At 38.4% G+C, this 21,995-nt stretch overlaps 1 protein-coding gene across 9 annotated transcripts in view; it reads left to right on the forward strand.

The window, feature by feature from the left end:
- adgrb1a (adhesion G protein-coupled receptor B1a) overlaps nt 1–21,995 on the forward strand; it is a 410,472-nt gene that overhangs the window by 288,141 nt on the left and 100,336 nt on the right. For all 9 annotated transcript variants that reach the window (XM_052022801.1, XM_052022802.1, XM_052022803.1 and 6 more), the window contains 2 exons: nt 6,543–6,669; nt 20,696–20,799. In XM_052022801.1, the coding sequence (XP_051878761.1) occupies nt 6,543–6,669; nt 20,696–20,799 (231 nt within the window). The remainder of the gene's footprint in view (nt 1–6,542; nt 6,670–20,695; nt 20,800–21,995) is intronic.

Below are 21,995 nucleotides of genomic sequence, written 5' to 3' on the forward strand. Positions count from 1 at the left end.
ATAGGAAAGGAGTAGAGGGAAATGGGCCTAATGGGCTGAAGAGCCCATTCTGTTCTGTCCAACCCTGTGTCTCTATGAAATCTTGCCTGTATTTTTCAGGCTACAAGAAAATCATTTCCTCCCCTAATGATTTACTATTAATTTCACTATTTGTTTGGGAACATGGCCATCTTGTTCGGAGGGCCTCAGATTAGACTGGCTTAACAAACGTGTGCTTTTCCTTGATCTGTTTGCTTATAGAATGTGGCCAACATTTATTGCCACTCATAATTGCTTCCTAATTGAGCAGCTTGCTTGGCCATTTCTGAAGGGAGGTTAGAGTCAACCACATTGGTAGGTAGGCAGGTATAAAATCACTCCTGGGCTAAATCAGGATGGCAGATATCTTAGGACATTAAGGAGCTATGACATATGTGTTTTTATGACAATCCAGCCAACTTATGATCATTTTTACTGACAATGGACCTTTAAACTTTACATTTAAATTCCCCAGCTGCCATAGTGTAATTTGAACATATTTCTTAATCAACGATCCAAGCTTTTGAATATCAGTCCAGTAATTTGACCACTATGCTACCACAGTCCAAAGTAAGTTGCTTGATGGCCAACTGTTAGCTCGGCAATACTTGCTGGAAGAGGGGGAAAAATAGCCAGGGCTCTTATCCCAGGTCACTGTGTAGTGATGCCAGCTTGAAAGTCTGCATGCATCAATGCTTGGCAATAACAGAATCGAGCACATCAATGTCAATGCTTACTCTTTCAGTGGGGAAAAAGAATGAAACCTAGTAGGTGTGTGAGGAAGCACACCTGACTGTAAGTCAGCGTAATCAGGGCAGGACACAGGAAAACTAGGTGAACAAAAGAAAGTGTAACATGCTGACTGAAATCTGCAGGCGGTAAGTAAACATTTCTGAAACGTCCAAGGCAAAAGTTACATCTTATATTCCTCAACCAAAATTAGTGTTCTGATGATGCATTTAACAATGACAAAGAAAACAACCTATATATTTGCACTGTGATTTGCTTTACTTAATACTGCAAAAGGTGAATTCTGGGTGCCATCGTCATTTTGTTTGTGTAAAGTTCACTCTTGGTATTGGTGCCAACAATTATCACAGATTAAAATCTCACTGGGGTTGTGTCTGAAACTCCCAGCCATTAACGTCTGTGCTGTTACTGACTGGAAAGCAAATATCTATTTAAAAAAAGAGATAAAAATAATGTAAAGAACCAGTGTTTTATTTCAAAATTGCCCTTTCATTTAAAAAATAACTGGCACCATGACTGGCAATGAATATAAATTGTTTCTGCTTTTACTAGCAAAGTGGAAAATATAGCTCAATGAAGCTGAATTTATATGTTTATAACATAATATTTACTCCCTTCTAATTATGCATGAACTGGGATTATTAATGTGGTTTAGAAATCTTAACAGATCAAATCATTGTGTTGGTTTGGCTGGTACTATTTTGAAATTTTCATGGGACAAAGGCATAAATGACACAACTTATATTTATTGTCAATCCCCAAATGCCCTTGGAGTTGGTGGACAGCTGCCATCTTGATCCACTGTAGTATGCATGGTTAAGGTACACAACTGGTGTCATGAGGTAAGATATTCCAGGATTTAGAGCTAATGATGATGAGGGAACAGTAATATATTTCCAAGCCAAGATGCACTGCATTTTGTAGATAATACCCACTGGAGCCTGTTTGTGTTGGTGGTGGAGGGAGTAACTGTTCAGGGCAGTGGACAGGTGCCAATCAGATTTTCCTGTGATGCTTCCTAAGTGTTGCCAAGTGTAAAGTACACTTCAGTGCATTTTATTCTCCATTACATTTGCAAATCCTGTTTCATGCAGTAGCATAAAATGAAGTCATTTTATGGTTCATTTGAAATGAAGCGTGCAAGCTTTCTACTAATAGTGCACATTTATACTGGGAAACATTCTATATCATATTTTCTTGTAGGATCTTGTGCAGTTTTTGCTTATATATGTCTGTGCGGAAGAATGTGTGAAGTTAAAGGGGTAGATAATTGACATTTGAAATAAAATGACAGTGTAGCAATCAATTGCCAAAATTATTATGGTGATTTTGTTTTAAGAATTGTAATTGACTTATTTCATGAATTTATTATTTATTTATGTAAATTTTCTCCTTGATTGATCACGCACTAAATGAATGGCAGGCAGAACAGTGGGGAGCAGCTTCGTTGTTATTTCACAGCTTTGCATCATTTGACTGCAAGGTCATTTGAAGTGGTATTTCTTAATTTGTAAAGTCACATTGCATTACTTGTCTGACCATATTCAGCATGGGGCAGACAGGAGAGGCTTTCAAGGGTAAGTGTTAAATATATACTCGTTTGTCAGTTTTTATTAATGTGGAAATGTATTCACATTAGAAGTGCTGTTTAGTAGTTAATAATCTCCATGTACCCATCCCGCCCCAACTCTATATCTTCTCCCCTCTCACTTGAAGGTACTGGCATTACCAGTTCTTGCTCAAGTGACCATTTCTGTTCTTTAAACTCAGGTAGCTATGTCAGAAGTCTATTAAGTCACAAAGGGCATGTTGATTAACCTTTATTCTGTCCCCTCCAAGCAACCATACACCCACATTTTCATCAAAAATTATTTAAATACAACCAAGGTAGCCGTGTTCTTTTGTCTGTTTTGACATTTTGTCTGTATTTGACAGTGGGGGTTCTGATAGACTCTAGTTGTACATTCCCACCCACTGCTGTATCTGACTCAGCCTCTCATGCAGCATCGAGTAGAAAATATACAATCTGTTACTGTGGATCTGGAGAGAGTAGGGGAAGTGTGATCTGTTTGATCCATAGCATTGACATGAATGAAATCAGTAAGTATACATAGCAGTAGAATTTACATAGAAAGTAAATGGACCAGTACTTTTCCAATTTAAAGTTTCCTACTTTACCAGAAGAGAAACATAAATGCTGCACCCTTAGTGTATAGCTTAATAGCGTAAAATTACTTTGGAAGCAAATGGTGATGATCGCAAAAAGCACCGAGAAAAATACCCCAGATGGTGAAAGAAATCACCAACTCTTCATATTTAAATTTAAGGTTCAATCCCAATTCTAATCCACCAGCCCTGTAAAAGTCACCTGTCAAAACTTCTTGCCTTTCATTCCCTTCATATGGTAACTAAAAGATTGAAACATTGATGCAATAATACAAAGAATGAGTGCATCATCAAATGAACCACATTGAAACAGTTCTCCAAAGATATTCTCAGCATTATTCACAAAGTTCACTTATTTCTACTGTGCACCACGTATATCGTACAACAAAATTTACAGCAATGAATGTTATAGAAATCAGTATTTTGTGATCACAGAATGATTGCAGTAAAGAAAACAGGCAGTGACTCATTTAATAGTACAGCAATGCTGTCATGTTATCTATCATGTCAGTTAGTAAGATATTTTAATGTTATAAACTGCTTGCTCCAGAATTGAGCAAAAATTAGATGGTACTGATAACCAGTCAAACACATCTATGCCATTTTTAAGGTACAGTTGCCAGAAGAGACTAGTCTAACAACTGAGCATACATCATCATAAAACGACATGGTCTTTTATGCTTATTATTCAAGTATCTCAGTCTGTCTTTGTATCACTAATACTGTCCATAACATATAACTGGATGGAAATTTGTCTTTGATTGTCACCCAAGTGTGCATTAGTGTTGATTGTCCATTGTAGTCCCTTAAAGATATTCAGTCAATGGAACCTATAACTACTAGTTAGCACGAGCAATCAAAGATGAATTTTTATCCTAACTTTTTTACCAGGGATAAACCTTTGGGGTTTTGTTTTATGGCTTTTGCTCTGTGGTTGTCAATTTTCCATTTGGAAAGTGCTATGTTTGTAATCAATCCATAAATTGCAGTAGCATGAACCAGACATTGGCTGAAACATACACACCTGTGGCCAGCAGCTCTTTTTCCTTCAGTTTACTTGAAGTTTTTAATTAATTTCTAGTGTTTCAATCTTGTTTAATAATTCTTATTTTACTTATTTACCTTTGTCTATTAAATATTTATTTACTTGTCTTTGAACTATTTGATCTGTTCTTAAACATGTCTAATTATCAGAGAGATTTAAAAACAGTTGTTAGGGTTTTTGACAGCTGTGAGCTGTCAGAAGTCCATCAGAGCATTTATGGTGAGCTCACTGCTTCCACCTCCTGAGGCCTAGTTGCCACTCATGGTCTCACAGGATGGTCCTGGGAGCTGGGCCTTCAGCCATAGATTGGCCAGTGATAAATAGGGCTGGGGAAAAGTGTGGATTGTTGTCTTAGGACATGGGGCTACTACAATTAAGACAAACAATGTTTCAATGAATATTTATCAGTCACAAGACAAGCAGCTCTTTCTATCACTCAATTATCATGGAATCATAGAAATTTACAGCACAGATATAGGCCATTCAGCCCCACATTTCTCTACTGGTCAAAAATGGAATGATTTGGAATGATGCAAGTTACTCAACCCACCTAGTTTTGGATGACACTATAGGAAGGATGTGATTGTGCTGGAGAGATTGCAGAAGAGGTTCACCAGGATGTTACTTGGATTGGTTATGGGGAAAGATTGGATAGGCTGGTTTGTTTTCCCTGATCGAAGGAAGCTGAGGGTTGACGTGATGGAAGTACATAAGATTATGAGCTGTATAGATAGGGCAGATAATCAATTTTTTTCCCCATTGGTAGGGGTATCAAAAACAAGACAGCATAGCTTTGATGGGAGAGGAAGGAAAATGGTAGAGAATGGCTGATATCTGGTACTCAGTGCCATAGGAGGTGGTGGAGTCAGGTACAATCACGATGTTTGAGAGACATTTAGACAGGAACTTAAATAGACAAGGTACAGACCAAATACATTTAGTGTAGACGGGCAAAAAGGTTGGCATGGACATGATGGGCTGAAGGGCGCCCATTTCTGTGCTGTACAACTCTGTCTCTATGACATATATATTTAGATGTTACTGAAGATTGTCATTGTAAATAAATCCTTTGAAGACTTTGCAGAGGACTTGCATAGAGTCTTGCAAGGTGGGTTTTGAATCCTTTCAGGTGACTTCCAAAAATTCATGCATGTGCCTCTCACTCAAACTCAAAGCACAGTGGTGTATGTGCACAATTATTTGGGTTAAAATGTCCCCCAATACTAAAATTTTGAAAGCAAGGAATTATTAAAATACAACTTTTTTTGAAGAGCTATCTTTTGTAAGTATGGGCTCAGGCACATTCCATATGATAATTGCATCTGGCACAGAGAAACAATGTGTCTCAAAGAATATTCGCACATCTATTTCAGGAGAGACAGGTGCCATTAAGCATAAAAGTGGTTCTAGCAGGAACAATTTGGATCTGAGAAACTGTGGCAGTATTAATTTATCAATGATCATCCCTCAAGTGTAACATGACGTTTGCAAAATTTTTAGTTTTGCACTGTTACTGTGGTTTGATACTTAAAAGCCATTCGTTAAATTAATTCCTCATATAAAGAAATCACGTTTACTGGGTAAAGTTATGCTCAGAAGCTCCTTTGCCATGGGTTGTTGCCAAATCCACCACCAGCTCTTTGACTCATCACTTTAATGGTGGGAGACTTGCTTTTTTTTCCCAGTGCATTTTCTGCCCCCCTCCTTTCATTGCCTGTGATTTGCTCCTAAATCCTTTCAACACTTGTTTCAGTGTGTGAGTGCGTTTCTGCTTTAAGTCTGTGCTACTGGGAATGGACCTGTAGTTCTCTTGTTTTGGAAGCAGGTTTGGTGCGCACTTTTTTTTTGTTAATTATTTGTTTCTTGCTCCGATGGCTTAAATTGTTTAGCATGCTTTCAGGAGAGCGTTCTTGAAAAGAAAATGTAGATTGTCATTACGATGATGCGAAGAGATGTTTAATAATCTCCCAAAGGACAAATATCTTAGTATTGCCTAGACAACCTGTGAGGGGCAAAGTAAGCTGAAAGCTCGCCTCTCAGGTACCAAGCTGCTGCTGCGTTTTATCTTACACCGGGCAGTTTTCCGTTCGTTGAGGATGGTTCATGCACTCTTTGAATCATCTTATTTCTTTTTCGTGTCGTGCTTTGGAGGGAGTTGTGCTTCTGATATTGCACGCAGTGTTATATCAGTGCAATTTATTTCTGTAAATAGCCGGTTCTGACAGATTTACAGCACCGTCAATATTTTGGCTTATAGCGGTACTTTCTTCCTTTCGTGTGTGGAATGTGGGAATTTTATATTGACTTTTAATTTGGTCTGGGAAGGAATTGTTGTTGTCACTGTTGGGAGGTTTGGGGAGGTGGGGGGAATGAAATGTCACCTAAGTAGTTGCAATAATTCTGTACGTCGCGAAAAATTATAATGGTTACATCTTCGCGATGCAGCGACCTGCGGGCGTTTTATCATTGTGCATGGATCGGATTTGTTGCATATTTTATTATTTGCCCCGCACTTAGAGCTATGTGTGTGTGTTTTGCTTTCCTCTCTTTTGGGAATTGCTAGTCTTGGCGTACATGGGGTCTGGTCGAGCCGCGGCTGCAAGACGTTCCCCATCGACTCGTCACGTACAAAATGCAAGTGTGACCGACTCTCCAGGTTCGCCATTTTGGCTCAGCTCTCTCCAGATTCGGTAAGTCCTTTATATTTATTTTTAAAAAGAAACAATGTTCCATTAATCTCTGTGAAAACAGTGTGAAATGCACATGCACATCCCTTGCAATTGGATGCAACAAAGGAGGGACATAGCAGCTGCGGCTGGAGGCTGACGTTTCATTTTTTTGAAATATACATGTACATTTTACTGACGCATCTATTAGGAAGCCAGAATTTACCTCGGTTCCTGGCATTGGAATAAATTGCAGTTGGAATTCATTAAAATTTTCTGTCCGGATGCTGCCCCATGATGTTAGGCTGAATTAATCAATTGTTGCAAATACAAACACAAAAATCTTTGTCAAGTACAAATATATTTTCTCCATACTGTAAATATGTAGGAATATTTTGTGATCTTAGCCTTCCAGAATATTACAGTTCTTGTGTGACCACACATACGTTACACAAGACAACCAATAAATTTCTGTGTTAGATAGTAACTGATTGTCAAAATGAAATTCTTATTGGACTGCACTATCTTCTCAGTTGAATGTTCTTTAATGTTATCATGACTATTAATACTTTATGTGATTTGGGCTATTGCAAATCAGTATTAAGTGTTTACTTATAATTAGTTTAAATTGACTATGATACAATTTGTCATGTTGATGTTAAAAGTATATCATTTTATACCAGGACTGTAAACTTAGTGGTGCAATTATAAACATTCATCAAATGTTGTGCCATATGTGTGTTTTTCTCTTTTCTGCTGAGTTTAAATGAACAGTGAAGAAACCATTTGAGAGTTTGGCACCATGTGGTAGACACAAAGCTCGTTCAATTTTCAAGCAGTATACATTAGAATAGCTGGGGGAAGTAAAACTTTTGTGGTCAGCTGTACATGTTTAAAAGCACAGGCTGATTCTCAATTAAGTTAATGTAAGTATCAACATACAATATAAAACTATTGCATTTCTTCTTTGGTGCTTACTGCTAATGCATTTAACCTATTATGTGGATGTGATGTTCACTAAGAACAAGATGCATGCTGATCATACAATTAAATCATTGTTGTTTACATAGTAATCAAAATGCAAATTAAGAAACATGAATATTTATTGGTTATAGTTCATGAGCAAAGATATTATTTCTTTGGCTTTATAAACAAACAAATTTCACACTTTATACAATGTTGGTATTTATGTTATCGATACTATTTAATATCAGTATACTTAGATACATTCTGGTGTAATTAAGTCTTAATTTTATTGGTGTGTTCATATATTTTGTGTAATTTATACTAGTTATCCATATGGTTATTATATAGAGACTTGTATATTGTAAAATGCCAAATTTAGGTATACCAATAGTTGGTTTATACTTAATAAGGATTTTATAGATTTAATTTAAATAGAAAAAAAAATCACTTTGTCATTCACTAGATAAGGATGAATATTGAATCTGCAATAAGGATTTCTTATGTGGATGCTGCCATTTGGTATCTGTTATTTTGAATGCAGAATACTGTGATTCTGCTGTTTAAAGGCAACTTCTGCATTTAGAAAACATATTTTATGTGTGGAAAAATATGGAACAGTGCAGATGAATGCTGGAAATGTAGCTCAGGTCAGACAACATATGCAAGAGGAAAAGATAATGATCATTTTGAGATCTATTTACAGGTCAATTCACTCAGATTAATGGGTGAATTTCTAACCACAACCAATCTGCTGTTTGTTTCCATACTTGCAGCCTTTGAAGTATTCCTTTTTATATGTAGCAGTGTAATAGGCAGTAGTGGGTATTCATTTTAATAGCAAATGTATGTTTGACTCAATTAATTACTTCTTCCCCAAATGGCCCATAACTGTGGACAGATTATGGTTTCAAAGAACTTGGCTTTTGGCAGTTATTGATTGTGAATGGAAAAGGTTTCAATCAGTGTAGATGCATTAAAAATATTGGAGCCATGAGAATCTGGGACAAAACACCTCCAGGTACTGGAGGGCATGGAGGGCATGGAGCTGCAAGAAGCTGCTCATGGTTATTGTGAAAGAGAAAATGCTGGAAATACTCAGCTGGTTAGCAAGTATCCATGGAGAGAGGAATAGAGCTAATTCTTTGGATTTGTGATCTTTGATCTGAACAATTTGATATAGTTGGTGCAGAAATGATGATCAGGGAGGCCACCAGGGAGAGAGTAGCACCATGTTACTACAATTGGTGCAGATTTCTGATGTAATGCGGATGAGCCAAAAAGGTGGAGTTGGTAGGGAAATAACAATATTAAAATTGGTAAATTGGTTTATTTTTGTCAGATGTATCGAGGTACAGTGAAAAAAATCGTTTTGCATGCCATCATTTCTTCACATCAGTGCATTGGGGTAGTACAAGGGAAAACAATAATAGGATCAGAATAAGGCAGACAATAAGGTGCAAGGTTATTACAAGGTAGATTATGAGGTCAAGAGTTCATCTTTTTGTACTAGGGGACTATTCAATAATCTTATAACAGCAGGATAGAAGCTGTCCTTGAGCCTGGTGGTATTGCTTTCAGGCTTTTGTACCTTCTGCCCAATGGGAGAGATAAGAAGAGAGAATGTCCTGGGTGGGTGGGGTCTTTGATTATGTTGGCTGCTTTACTGATACTACTGTAGTAATCTTTAGGCCCCTTGAGGCAGTTCTGCCATTCAACAATATCAGGGCTGATTTTCGCCAACACCATGTTCTGCCTTATCTCCATATGTCTTGATTGCTGTAATATTCAGAAATATATCAATTGCTGTCTTCAGTGCATTCAGTGACTAAGCCTCATTGTCCTCCAGGATAGAGAATTCTAAAGACTCATCCACTTCTGTGAGTGAAGAAATTTCTCTTCATCTTAGTCCTAAATTGCCTACCCCTCATTTTGAGACCACGATTTCCAGGCGTAGACTCCTCAGAGGATCATTTTCCCTGCAAGTACACTTGTAAGAATTTCAGTCATGACCTTACTAAATCACATCTATATGGTTTATTCCTGCTGCTAATTCTAGGAGGTGCTTTTTTTGTTTGGGTGCTACATCAACCTTCAAATCCTTCATTTCCCAGAATAATATTACTCCATTTATTACAACAAAATCTGCAAATTCTATTTTCCTCCCCTGACAATTCATAGCTGCCCCATGAGACAAACACTTATTTTGTTTTCTGGGTTGTATACGAAGGAATTATGATGGAGTATCAACTCCAGCAAAGTCCAATGGGGGGGGGGGGGGGGAGGTCAAATATGCCAACATCTGGCCTCCAGCTTGTTCCTGACTTTTGTGCTGGAATGTGTGTGTGTGTGTGTGGATGTCTGATGAGATGATCTTCAAAGAGGACACTAGAAGCAGTTACCAACAGAACTGCCAACAAAAGACAAGTATCACTGGGGCCAATGTACATGCAAGGGTTTCCTTTCTATGATAGAAGCCATTCCATCCAAAAAACATTCATCATGTCAAGATCTTGATAAATGGCAATTTTTCTTGTTCACATTTAAACGTAAATTGTGGCTCTAAGTCCTTCTGTCTGACCTGATGGCTTGGAAGTAAGGTGAAATTCTGTATCTTTTCATTATTTTTATCTGCATGACACAGTTTCCCCATTGCAGAGAATTCTGTGTTCTTCACGGTCCTGGCAAATCCAGAACTGCTTCACAGCCAATTACTTATTCTTGCCGAAAAACAGAAAATGCTGGAAGTAGTCAGGGGGTCATTCAGCATAACTGGAGAGACAAACGGAGTGTGACATTTCAGATGGATCAAGGTCATTGACCTGAAGCACTAATTCCTTTTCTCTTTGCACTTGGTGCTTTCCAGCCTCTGTATTTATAACATTTTCTAGTTATGATTTCAGTTTTACACCTTGCAAAATATTCTTTTTCCAAGCATTATTGCGAGGAATTGGAACATAGGAGCCAATCTGCTCAAAGGAAAGTCTTAAAACCACCAGAAAAGATAAATGATCAATTAATTCTGTTGAGGTGTTTTTCACTGAACGATAAGTTCTGTGCAGGACATCAGGAGTACTTCATGCTCATATTTATTCAGTACCTTGGAATCTTTAATGCCCATCTGACAAGGCAAAGACTACCTGTGTTTCATCCAGAAGTCAGCACTTCAGACCATGCAGCACTTCTGAGGTACTCTGTTGAAATGTCTTTCCAGACTATGTACTCAAAAACTAACCTGATCAGTAATTGAGAGTGCTGTAGAGCCACTTGGGTGTTAACTATATACACCCTCCCACATTCTAAAGACATACGGGTAGGTTTATTTGGGGTTTAAAATGGGCGGCGCAGACTCATTGGGCTGAAAGGGCCTGTTACCACACTGTAAATAAAATTTAATTTAAAAAGTGAATTTAATTCTAAAAGGAGTTGGCTCATTCTACTTCTGCACAAAATCAGAAAATCATTAGATCAACAGTGAAGAAACGTAGAAAATTTTCATGTTCCCTGACAACATCCTGAGATAGGAAAAAAGGCCCAGAGATGCTAATTGATGAAAATATTGGGAATGAGTGCTGGCCCTTTGTGGCAGGCAGACTCCTTGCCTTCTTCAGCTTGGTTTTGATCACTCCTCTCTGATTATCCTGCTAAATAGTCAAATTGATGAACTTTTTTGTTCAGGGGATTGTAAGTGGTAGCATGAGTTACTCCTGAGAAGTTAGGCGGCTGAGCTGAAATTCCAACACTTTTGCAGTTTAAGAAGAGCAGCCTTTTTTAAAAATAGGAAGGCAAAAATTAAAGCCATGGGGTGGCACAGAGATGCAGCTTCTAGAGCTGCTGCCCCACAGCACCAGTCGCCTGGGCTCGATTCTGACTTTCCATGCTGTCTCTGTGGAGTCTGCATGTTCTTCCTGTGACCACATTCCTCCAGGGGAATGGGTTTTCTCCCACATCCCAAAGACATTCAGGTTGGTGGGTTAATTGGCTGCTGTAAGTTGCCCGTAGTGTGTGTGGGGGTTGGTAGAATCTGGGGAAGCTTATGGATATGTGAGCAGAATAAAATGAGAATGGTGTGAGATTAGTGTAAATGGGTGCTTGGTGGTTGGGGGGAGGGTGAAGGATCTGTTTCCATGTGGTCTATTTATGTTTATTTTCCATAAAGCACGCACACAAATGCAGAGCCATTACGCTGCACAAATAAAATCTGCTTAGTGCTTTGACTGTACCTGTGGTTTTTTTTTGCCTCTTATATTTTTCAGGAAGTGCTACCGTGTTACAGTTTAAAATAAGACCCGCGTATTATTGGTATTGTAAGGAATTAGCTCTTCAATACATTTCTCAAATGTTACATTGTCAGGAGTTGTGAAAAGTTCAGATTTATGACAAATGGAACTGAATGTAAAGGGTGTGAGGTGAGGCCTTTTGGTTGAAGGAGTTTTTAGCACGCAGTAGAATTTAAATGGTGCAGTATTAGTGGAACAGAGAGATCCATGTTATGTTTAAATGAAAATAGTAGCAAATCAAGAAGGTTGTTATTAAAGTACATAATTTTTTGGGGGATTTAATAAAGCCTGATCAATCACTGGCTAGGCCCCCAGTCTTAAGGGAGGGCGCTGAAGGAATTTGCTGGAATGGTATTTGGGATGTCGAACTTCAATTACTTCTACAAACTGAGAAACCTTGGTTGCAGCAGAAAAAAGGTTAAGGGAAGAATTGATAATAATGTTCAGAATCATGAAGGGTTTTTGTAGCAGAAAGGTCGGGAAGCAGATGAAACAATTTTCAGGTAACTGACTAAGGAACCAGAGACAAGATAAAGATTTTTTTTACAGAACACGTTATAACCTGGAATGCCCTGCCTAAAAGCCAATTTATTAATAACTTTCAGAAGTCAATTGTGTGATTACTTGAAGTGGGGACAATTTCCAGACATTTGGGAATGTGCAGGCGATTGGGATTGATTTAATTGCTGTTTCAAAGATCTGGCACAGGGATTACAGGCTAAATGTATCATTCTGTCATGTACCGTTCTGTATTTGTACAATACCAGCTGGTGCTGCTAATCAAGTCATTTTTGTCAACTAACTTGGCCTGGTATCAAAGCAAACCTACAGTGATGTGAAGGCTTCTGCCTACTGGTATTGCAGAAACATGTTCAGGTTTTCAGAATAACTGGTATTAGATTGGCAAAGAAACACAGTGAGATCACAAGATGGCTGCTGTAGGAAATGAGGAAAAACAATACCAGATTGGGGCTATTTTTCCCCATGATGGAGGAAGGCTAATTGTTAAGACTGTTTAGGAGCAGCTTCACTTTGCATTTCACCATAGCCATTCCGACAGTGTTTTATGCTGACGTGCTGGAATTGGTATTCCATTTTTCAGTGCTAATATCCTTGCCCTGAGGAGCACAAAAAGAGACATTTTCGTAACCTTTGTAAATAGATTGGTAAAGCGATGGTATTGAAGTGGCACCACTGACTTCATAGAACATTAAGTTGTCTCTAAGATAGTCCTCATCTTTAAGTTACAATAATTCATGCTGTAGCACATCAGGCATTTGCTCTGGCACAAACATGAAGAAGAATTCTTTGTGGCATTTTCATTGACTATTTGATACTGAACTGGTCTGAAAACTTGCATAAAAATGAGATCTATCTCTTTAAACTGTCCATTAAGACAATATATATTTTCGAATAGCTTGAGATATCTTGTGCTTGAAATGCCTGTAGATAACAGAACACTTTGATGTGATATTCTATTTACAATTATCATAATGATTTATTTTAAGTGGGTCAATGCTCTTTCAGCATTGCAGAATTTAAAAAAAACTTTACCATGCTGTATAAATACAGTTTTAACAGGCCCTTCCGGCCCAACGAGCTTGCACCGCCTATTTAAACCTATGTTAACCTACCCGTACGTCTTTATAATGTGGGAGGCAACTGGAGCACCCGGAGGAAACCCACACAGACACGGCGGGAATTGAACCCCGATCGCTGGCGCTGTAATAGCGTCACGCTAACTGCCACGCTACCGTGCCGCCTATGATCATATACAAACATAGTGTGTTCCTGTTACTAATGTTACAAAAATTAATTTTTAGCATCTTGCATTTTGATCATTTGTTTAATTATATTGAAATCTGACCTGTCTGCTCAAAACTTGTAATCTAAGTAATTAGGCCTCCATCTATTTTTCTGAGACTCAGTTGTTTTTGAAGATGATTATTGTTGACATCTTTTATTGTTACCAAACAAGAGTTGAAGACCCATGTAAATTTCCATTGAATTAGAATATAATTTGAGTCTGACAGAGTTGGTGCATCAATTATGGTGTAATGAATGTGAATAAAATAATTTGTAAAGAGTGGAGAATGTGATGATTCCAGTTTAGTATTGTGAAGACAAGGAAATTTTTTTTGTGAACTGAACTATTATTTAGTTATATTTGCAAGCTTCAGCACCAAAGGAAGACATATGACATCCAGACATAGGAGATTGAGAAGCATGTGATTTAGGGAGGTTGAAAAGAAGTGACATGACATTGAAATAGAAAACTGTAGGGGCTGACAGGGATTGTAAGAGCAGAAACATGAAAATAGACACTCACCCCCCGCCCCCCCCCCCCCCAACTACCTGAACGTGGTCTTTCTCTGCACGTCAGTGGGGCATGGACAGGGATATTAAAATAATCAAAGTCAAAGTCGAGTTTATTGTCATATGCACAAGCACATGTATGCACAGGTGCAATGAAAAACTTATTTGCAGCAGCAACACAGGCACATAGCATCATATAAGCAGCATTCACAAGAAAAAACATGAATTAAACATAAATTTTACACAATTGTTACAAGAAAGAACACATTTAGAACAAAAAAAATGTCCATTTTACTGCAAAATGATCAAAATGGTCATGATGTTGCTAAACTGTAGTGATGAGGGTTTTGCTGGTTGGTTCAAGAACTGAATGGTTGAAGGGAAGGAGCTGTTCTTGAACCTGGTGGTGTGGGACTTCAGGCTTCTATACCTCCTGCCTGATGGTAGCTGCGAATAGATGGCATGGCTCAGATGGTGGGGATCTTTGACAATAGATGTTGCCTTTTGGGTGTTGGGTAGGATTACCCAATATTGGGTGGAATTGATTTAAAGTGTTCAGCTTAAGTTTTTTGTACTGATAATTAACTTGAAGTCAAAGGCAATAAGTTTTCTCCTTATTTTGCTGGGAGTTAAAAACCAAGCTCAGAGAATTCACATTGATCCAAACATATAAGATCCCGAGGGTTGACGTGGAGAGGGTGTTTCTTCTTGTGGGAGCATTAGAACTAAGTCACTGGTTAAAAATAAGGGGCCACCCATTTTAGAGATGAGGAGACATTTTTTTTCTCTCAGAGGGTCGTGAGTATTTGGAATTCTCTTCGTTAAAAGGTAGTGAAAGCAGAGGTTTTGAATATTTTTAAGGCAGAGGTGCATAGATTCTTAATAAGCAAGGGAGTGAAAGGTTTCTGTTGGTGGGCATGAATGCTGTGTTGAGTTTACTCCTGGATTGGCTATTTTATCAGTGAATGATGGAGCAAGCTTAATTTTCCAAGCAGCCCAGATCTGTTCCTGACTTGATTGTTCATATGTACTCTGATGGAAAAATTATGTGTGTGAATGATGGCAATAAAACATGTGCTGGACTACCAGGGTGAGGCCAAACGCAAACTAGAGGAACAGCGGTTCATATTCCACCTGGGTAATCTATAACCCAGTGGCATGAAAATTAAATTCTCCAGTTTCAGGTAATTTGCTCCCCCACTGTCTCTCTCTCTCCCCTTCTGATCTGCCCTAGTCCTCTCACACATGCCCTTCTTTCTAACACCACCCCCCCTTCCTCCACCCACCCACACCACCCACACCACCCACACCACCCAGTTTCTTTCCCCTCTCCCACCTATTTCATCTGCCCAACACCCACACACTCCTCCCACAGTGTCCTCATCCCGCCCCCCCGACTATTCCTATCTGTCCATCCTACCTTCCTTATTTGGTTCCATGCTCCACCTTCCTTTCCTAAAAGATTCCATCATCTGAAGCCCTTTGTTGCCTCCTCCTGTCACCTTCCAGCCTCTGTTGCTATATCCATCCTTCCATCCCCCACCTGACTCTCATCTGCCAATTAACCCCTCCTCACCTCCATCCACCTATCACTTGCCAGCTTTTACATCATCCCTCCCCCTCACTTCTTTATACTTGCTATCTCCCCTCTAGCTTTCGGTCCAGATATATGGTCTCGACCTGAAATGTTTACTGTCCATTTCCCTCCACAGATGCTGCTTGACCTGCTGAGTTCCTTCAGCAGCTAATTTTTTTTGCTCCAGATTCCAGGATCTGCAGTCCATTTTGTCTCCATCTGCCATACTAAAACGAATTGCGCCCAAAGTTATTTTTGTATGACTTCCACAAAGAAAACCAGGCATAAATTCTAGGCTTGTGATTCTGTTGATAAAGACTTCTCAATGTCTTGTCATCTTCTAAGCTTTGTGTACATCCACCTGCAGATCTGCCTGCCCCATTTCAGATTGTGTCATCTAGTATATATTTCCTGTCCTCCTTCTTCAAACCATTTTTTCTGCAATGTAGCCAGCCATTACACCAGTCTGTCAAAGTATTTTTGAAATTATTTTCCTATCGTCCTTATTATTTCTCAACGTCCTGTGGGCTCCTGTTTTGCTAACAAGGTTATTATACGGGATTTTGTCACATACCTTTAATAATCTATTTGCATAATGTCAACTGCACTCCCCTCATTAACCATCTCCATTACTTTATCAGAGAACTCAATTTAGTTAAGTATAATTTTCCTTCTGACAACTCTGCACTGACTTTCCTTTTATTACTTTGTGGTTTTCCAAATAATATCATTCCATTGCAATTGCCACTTAAAATTTAGTTTCCTTATCACTGATGTAAAGTTGATTGATCTGTTGTTGAATGTTTATTGTTCCTTCCCTATTTTAAACAGGGAGATAACATCTGCACTCCAATTGCTCCACCAATATTTTATCACCACCCTCTTATCTAAGGAGTTTGTGGATCCAGCCGCAGTCAAAACCCTTACATCACACCGTAAACTTCCATCATATCTGGATGAGATGGCTTTTTTGTTCTGAAGACTGCCCACTTTTAGATACCTCCCCCCTTATCAATTTTTATCCCACCTTTCTTACTGCAGCATTGGCAGGAGTCTCTTAAATTAAGTTTCTTGAAAGCTACTCATTCAATATCCCAGCCATGTCCTCTTCCACCATCAGGATATTTTCTTATTGATCCCTAGTTGCCCCCATCCTTCCTACAATCACCTTTCATATCTTTACGACATTTGTTTGGGTTTCATGTTAGTTTCCAACCCAATATAATACTCTCTTTCTTTGCTGTTACTACACTTAAATAGGCAAAGCAATACAGACCTAATGCAGGTAAGTGGGAACAGTGCAGATGGGCAAAATGATCACCATGAATGTATTGGGTTGTAGGGCCTTTCTCTGTGCTGTACAACTCCATGACTTGATTCCCTTTTTTGGATCTTCTCCATAATTTTTATATTCAGCTTGGCTCTCAGTTGTATTACGTATCTTACATTGTGAGGTGATTTTCATGTGAAGTATAATCAACACCAAGGCATCAATAAAATGCATACTTCTGAGCAGCTTGCGTTATTACCAGGTGGAACTTGTGTTCGGTTTAGTCATTATTTATGCAAATGAGAATCAAATACATTTAATCTTTGCTAGGGGACCAGCTTTATTTGCTTTTAGAATAATTAGATGCAATTTGGCAAATATTAGCTTTGAAACCATTACTACATATCTTCCCTTTCAAATTGATACAAAATTTATATTTGTGCATTACTACTGTGTAGAGTAATAATCACAAAAATGTTTATGACATATGTTACTTCTGTTGCAATTGTAACGTTAATAATCAAGTGGGCTTTCACTTGAATGGTAAATGTGAAGCAGAAATCATCTTCAGAAAATTGCTTGAAAACATACCATTTATTTAGCTACTCCTTTTAGTAGGCTGTTAAAGTAAATGGCAGTGATATCTTAAAGTGCATATCGGGGACTGATGGGCAGTTTTCTCAACCTCATCAACTCAAAGCAAGATATCAGAAAAATGAGCATTGAGATTTGCAACCATCTTTCAACATGCACACAGGAACCATTGTCTTCACTTTCAATATGGTGACTGATTTTAGAGACAAAAATTGCAAGAAGTCCATCCAACATTATAAATATAAAGGAAAAATATACCATTCCATGAAAACAAAAATTACTTGTACCCGAACAAATCATTCTCCATTGGTAGCACTAAAGACGCTATGTAGCAGTGTCAGTACTCCTCCAAAATTCATTTCAGATGCAGAATACAACTTGTTGACCAGGAATTCTGATCCTGGTCAACAAGTTATTGAGTCACAGAGATGCACAGTGCAGAATCAGGTCTGTCAGCCACCCTGCCTGTGCTGACCAGCAAGTATCTACCTGAATCAGAATCACGTTTATTATCACTGACATATGTCTTGAAATTTGTTGTTTTGTGGCAGAAGTACAGTGCAATACATAAAGACATCAAAAATTTTTATAAGTTACAAAACTAAATAAATAGTGCAAAAGAGGAATAACGAGGTAGTGTTCATAGGTTCATGGACCATTCGGAAATCTGATGGTGGAGGGGAAGAAGCTGTTCTTGAAACATTGAGTGTGGGTCTTCAGCCTCCTGTACCCCCTCCCCGATGGTAGTAACATGAAGAGGGCATATCCTGGGTGATGAGGGTCCTTAATGATGGATGCCGCCTGAGTGGAGTCTATACTGAGTTGTATTCTACATCTGAATTTCAGAGACAATTTGACTGCAATAGAACTGAATTTCAGGTGCAGGGAACAACTTGTTGACCAGAGCTGGAATTCCAGTCATTCGTCCCCTAGTTATTAATTAACCCTTGCCTTCCTTCTCCTGTTTCACTGTCTTGGAAAGATAGAATGACCTTTGATGAATGCCAAATAAGTCAAGAATCTCCCATGGGTAGTCTACAGTCTGAAATATGATGTGAGGTTTAGCTGCAAATCTGCCTGCACTTTTAAATGTCACCCCCGAAATCCGAGAAATTGCAAATGCACACAACCCTGCTGACGTCACTCAGCTGCTTTTAAGTATTAGAGTTTAGACTATGACTAAATTGCATTCTTTTCTTAACATGGTTTTCATTGTAACAGAGTGTGTAACATCAAAAATATGATGGGTATTTTACACAAGAGTTTACTTTTATGCAATTGAATGAATTAGACAGAAATTAGACCGAGAGCAGGCTCTAGATGAAGCAAAGTTCAAGAATGGGAGACAGTCGCATCAGGATGCATTGACAAAGTAATCAGTATCTATTATAAAGTTGGTCATCATATCCTTATTTTTATATCTCAATTATAATTTCCTCTGCCAAATTTATCATTGTCATACTCTAAGTATACAACTTTCATAATGTTGGCACTGTAGCACCCACATTAAAGGTGGAGGTGCAGATGGGACTAAGGTGGTGGGGAAGGCACAAATGCACATGTGTTAAGTGAATGTGCATGTAAGAACATAATTTAAAAACTGACAGGAAGAATCTAGAGATGTAAGGTTTTTATTATGTTTGCTAATGGATGTAGATTTATATCATATTGATCAGGCCGTTATATAGTCATTTTATCTGCTATCAGATTATCAATTCCATTTTTGATAAAGCAATCTTTCCTACAACTTCAAATTTGTCCGCTGATACTTGGAATATGCCCACAAGAATATGCAGATTCCTGATGGATTTTCCCTTCCTGCCTATGTTGAATTGAGTTAGGGTTAGTGATCTAGGGTTAATGTTTCCAAATGATGACAGTATGTAGTTGGGATTTTAAGAGTGTTGAATAAGTTTGACCTCAGCTAGAGAGGCGTTTGGGGGACTACAGTTAACCACATCACCCGAACAAAAAGTCAGCTGAGATCCTTGAGTCTAATTCAGCTGATGGTGGAAAATGCACTTGTGTGAATATTGGAAGCAAGCAGATCAGACCTTGTGGTGACACATTTGACAGTTGAATACCCTGGAGACATGAACTAGACTAAAAGGCAATGTCATTGTGAGGCTATGGGCATGAGTCACTGCCTTGAGGAAAAGCCATTAAACTGCATAAAAAGAACAGAATTTGGTTTGTTGGCAAGCTTCCATTTAGAACATTAATCATCAATGAATGTCAATGCTTCCTTCATGTTTCAGGAACCAAACCTGTCTAAAAACTCTACATCGTGCAACATCTTTAAAGGAAACTTTAAGTATTGATTATACTGGAGAGAGTGCAGAGGATATTCACCAGGATGATGCCTGGATTGGAGCACTTTAGTTATGGGGAGAGATTGCATAGGCTGGGCTTGTTTCCCCTGGATGAAGGAGGCTGAGGGTGACCTGATAGCGATATACAAAATTACGAGAAGCATAGATCGTCAAAATCTTTTTCCCATGGTAAGAGAATCAAAAACAAGAGGACAGTCATTTAAGATGAGAAGAAGGAGGTTTAAAGCAGATCTTTGGGGTAAGTTTTTACATAGAGAATGGTTGAGATGTGGAATGTGCTGCCGGAGCTGGTGGTGGAATCAGATACAATTACTCTGTCTAAATGGTATTTAGACAGACGCTTAAATAGGCAACGCGTGGAAGGATGTGGTTCTAATGTGGGTAAATGGGATTAGTGCAGATATGGGGGGGGGGGGGTTGCAATAAAGGTTGACGTGGGCATGACGGGCTAAAGGATCCATTTCTATGCTATATGACTCTATGACTCTATTCTGGAGAAATATCACAAAGATTCTTTGCAACACCTAGCTTGATGGACAAGTTATGACATAAAGTATAAAATATTAAACAGAAATGATTGTCTCAAATAAATCATGAAAATTAGTATGGAAGAATAAGTCTGCCTTGGTTTAAAATATGTTAGTGCTAAATCATTGTGTGAAAAGTTTCACTGATAGCCATGATATCTAACAATTTGCTTTCTCTGACTTTCTCCTAGAACATGGACAAAGTGATTCTACCTTCAGTCACTCTGATCGTTGGTTGTGGAGTTTCCTCATTGACTCTCCTGTTGTTAATAATAATTTATGTATCTGTCTGGAGGTAATGATAAACAATTTCGCTATTTTAATTATCTGAATTGCAGCTATAAACAAATAGTTACATATTGGCTGATGTGCAGTCACAGGTCCTGTAATAATTTCCAGCTTTTGATCCAATCCTTAAGAAGTGATCGACTTGATGCAGCATTGATTTGGGGGACTAAAGAGGTCATTAAAAAGAATTTAACTTAGTTACTGCCTTATAAGTTTTTCAAAAAATTTTCTAAGTCACTTTCTTTAATTATTTTTTTGAACTGTTTTAGACGTCTTTCCCCTCCTCTTTCAAAAATATTTCATGTCTGTCTTAGGTAATGTAAGAAGAAATAGGAGCAGGAGGAGATTGTCTGGCTTCTCAGATCTGCTCTGGCATGGCTGATACTATATCTCTTCCACTCTCCTGCTTGATCCAAAATCCCTTGATTTTCTGAGTGTCCAAAAATCTGTCCATCTCAGTCTTGAATATATATAATCCACAAACCCCAATGGTAGGGACATTTCTCCTCATTTTGGCTGTAAACTCCGCATCTCTTACCCTGAGGCCGTACTTCCCAGTTGCAGATTCTCTAGCCTTAACTATCTTTCCATACCTAATCCACCAGTCCCTCTCAGAATCTCAAAGAGATTACCTCTCACTTGTCTAAACACCTGTCTTCCCTGATCTCCTGATAGGACAACCCAGGATTCAAGCTGGCAAACTCATGCCACACAAATGTCAAGGCAGGTATATCTTTTTCACCCTAATAGCTGTTCATTGGATTTTGCAATATGATGTTCCATAGCTGGAAGATGAACAAGCAGTCCTCCAATCAGTTCCGATGCATAGTTCTAATGATTTTCATTATGTTAGTTCCATTCTTTTTGGTAAAGAAATATTGTGGAAATTTGGCATATCATTCCTGAGCTTAGAAGTTGATTCCATTTTTTTTGACCAAACATTATGATATCAATCTGATATTTATTTTCAATATTAGGAAATAAGGGAGTCATAATACTATATCGTACTGGGTCAATATTCTTTCCCTCTGGGAATATGATTGAAATTAATTCTGTTTGAAAAGAATCTTCTCTCTTTGGCATTAGAGGTTGTCTATTAAATCAGTTTAAAAACTCTAAACCCAGATGTCACTAGATGTGGACTTCCAATATGGAACTAAGTTCTTGGTCTGAATGATGGCTCGTGTCGGAGGCTGGTGATGC

This window comes from Pristis pectinata, chromosome 9 (genome assembly GCF_009764475.1).
Source record: "Pristis pectinata isolate sPriPec2 chromosome 9, sPriPec2.1.pri, whole genome shotgun sequence".
Lineage (NCBI taxonomy): Eukaryota > Metazoa > Chordata > Chondrichthyes > Rhinopristiformes > Pristidae > Pristis > Pristis pectinata.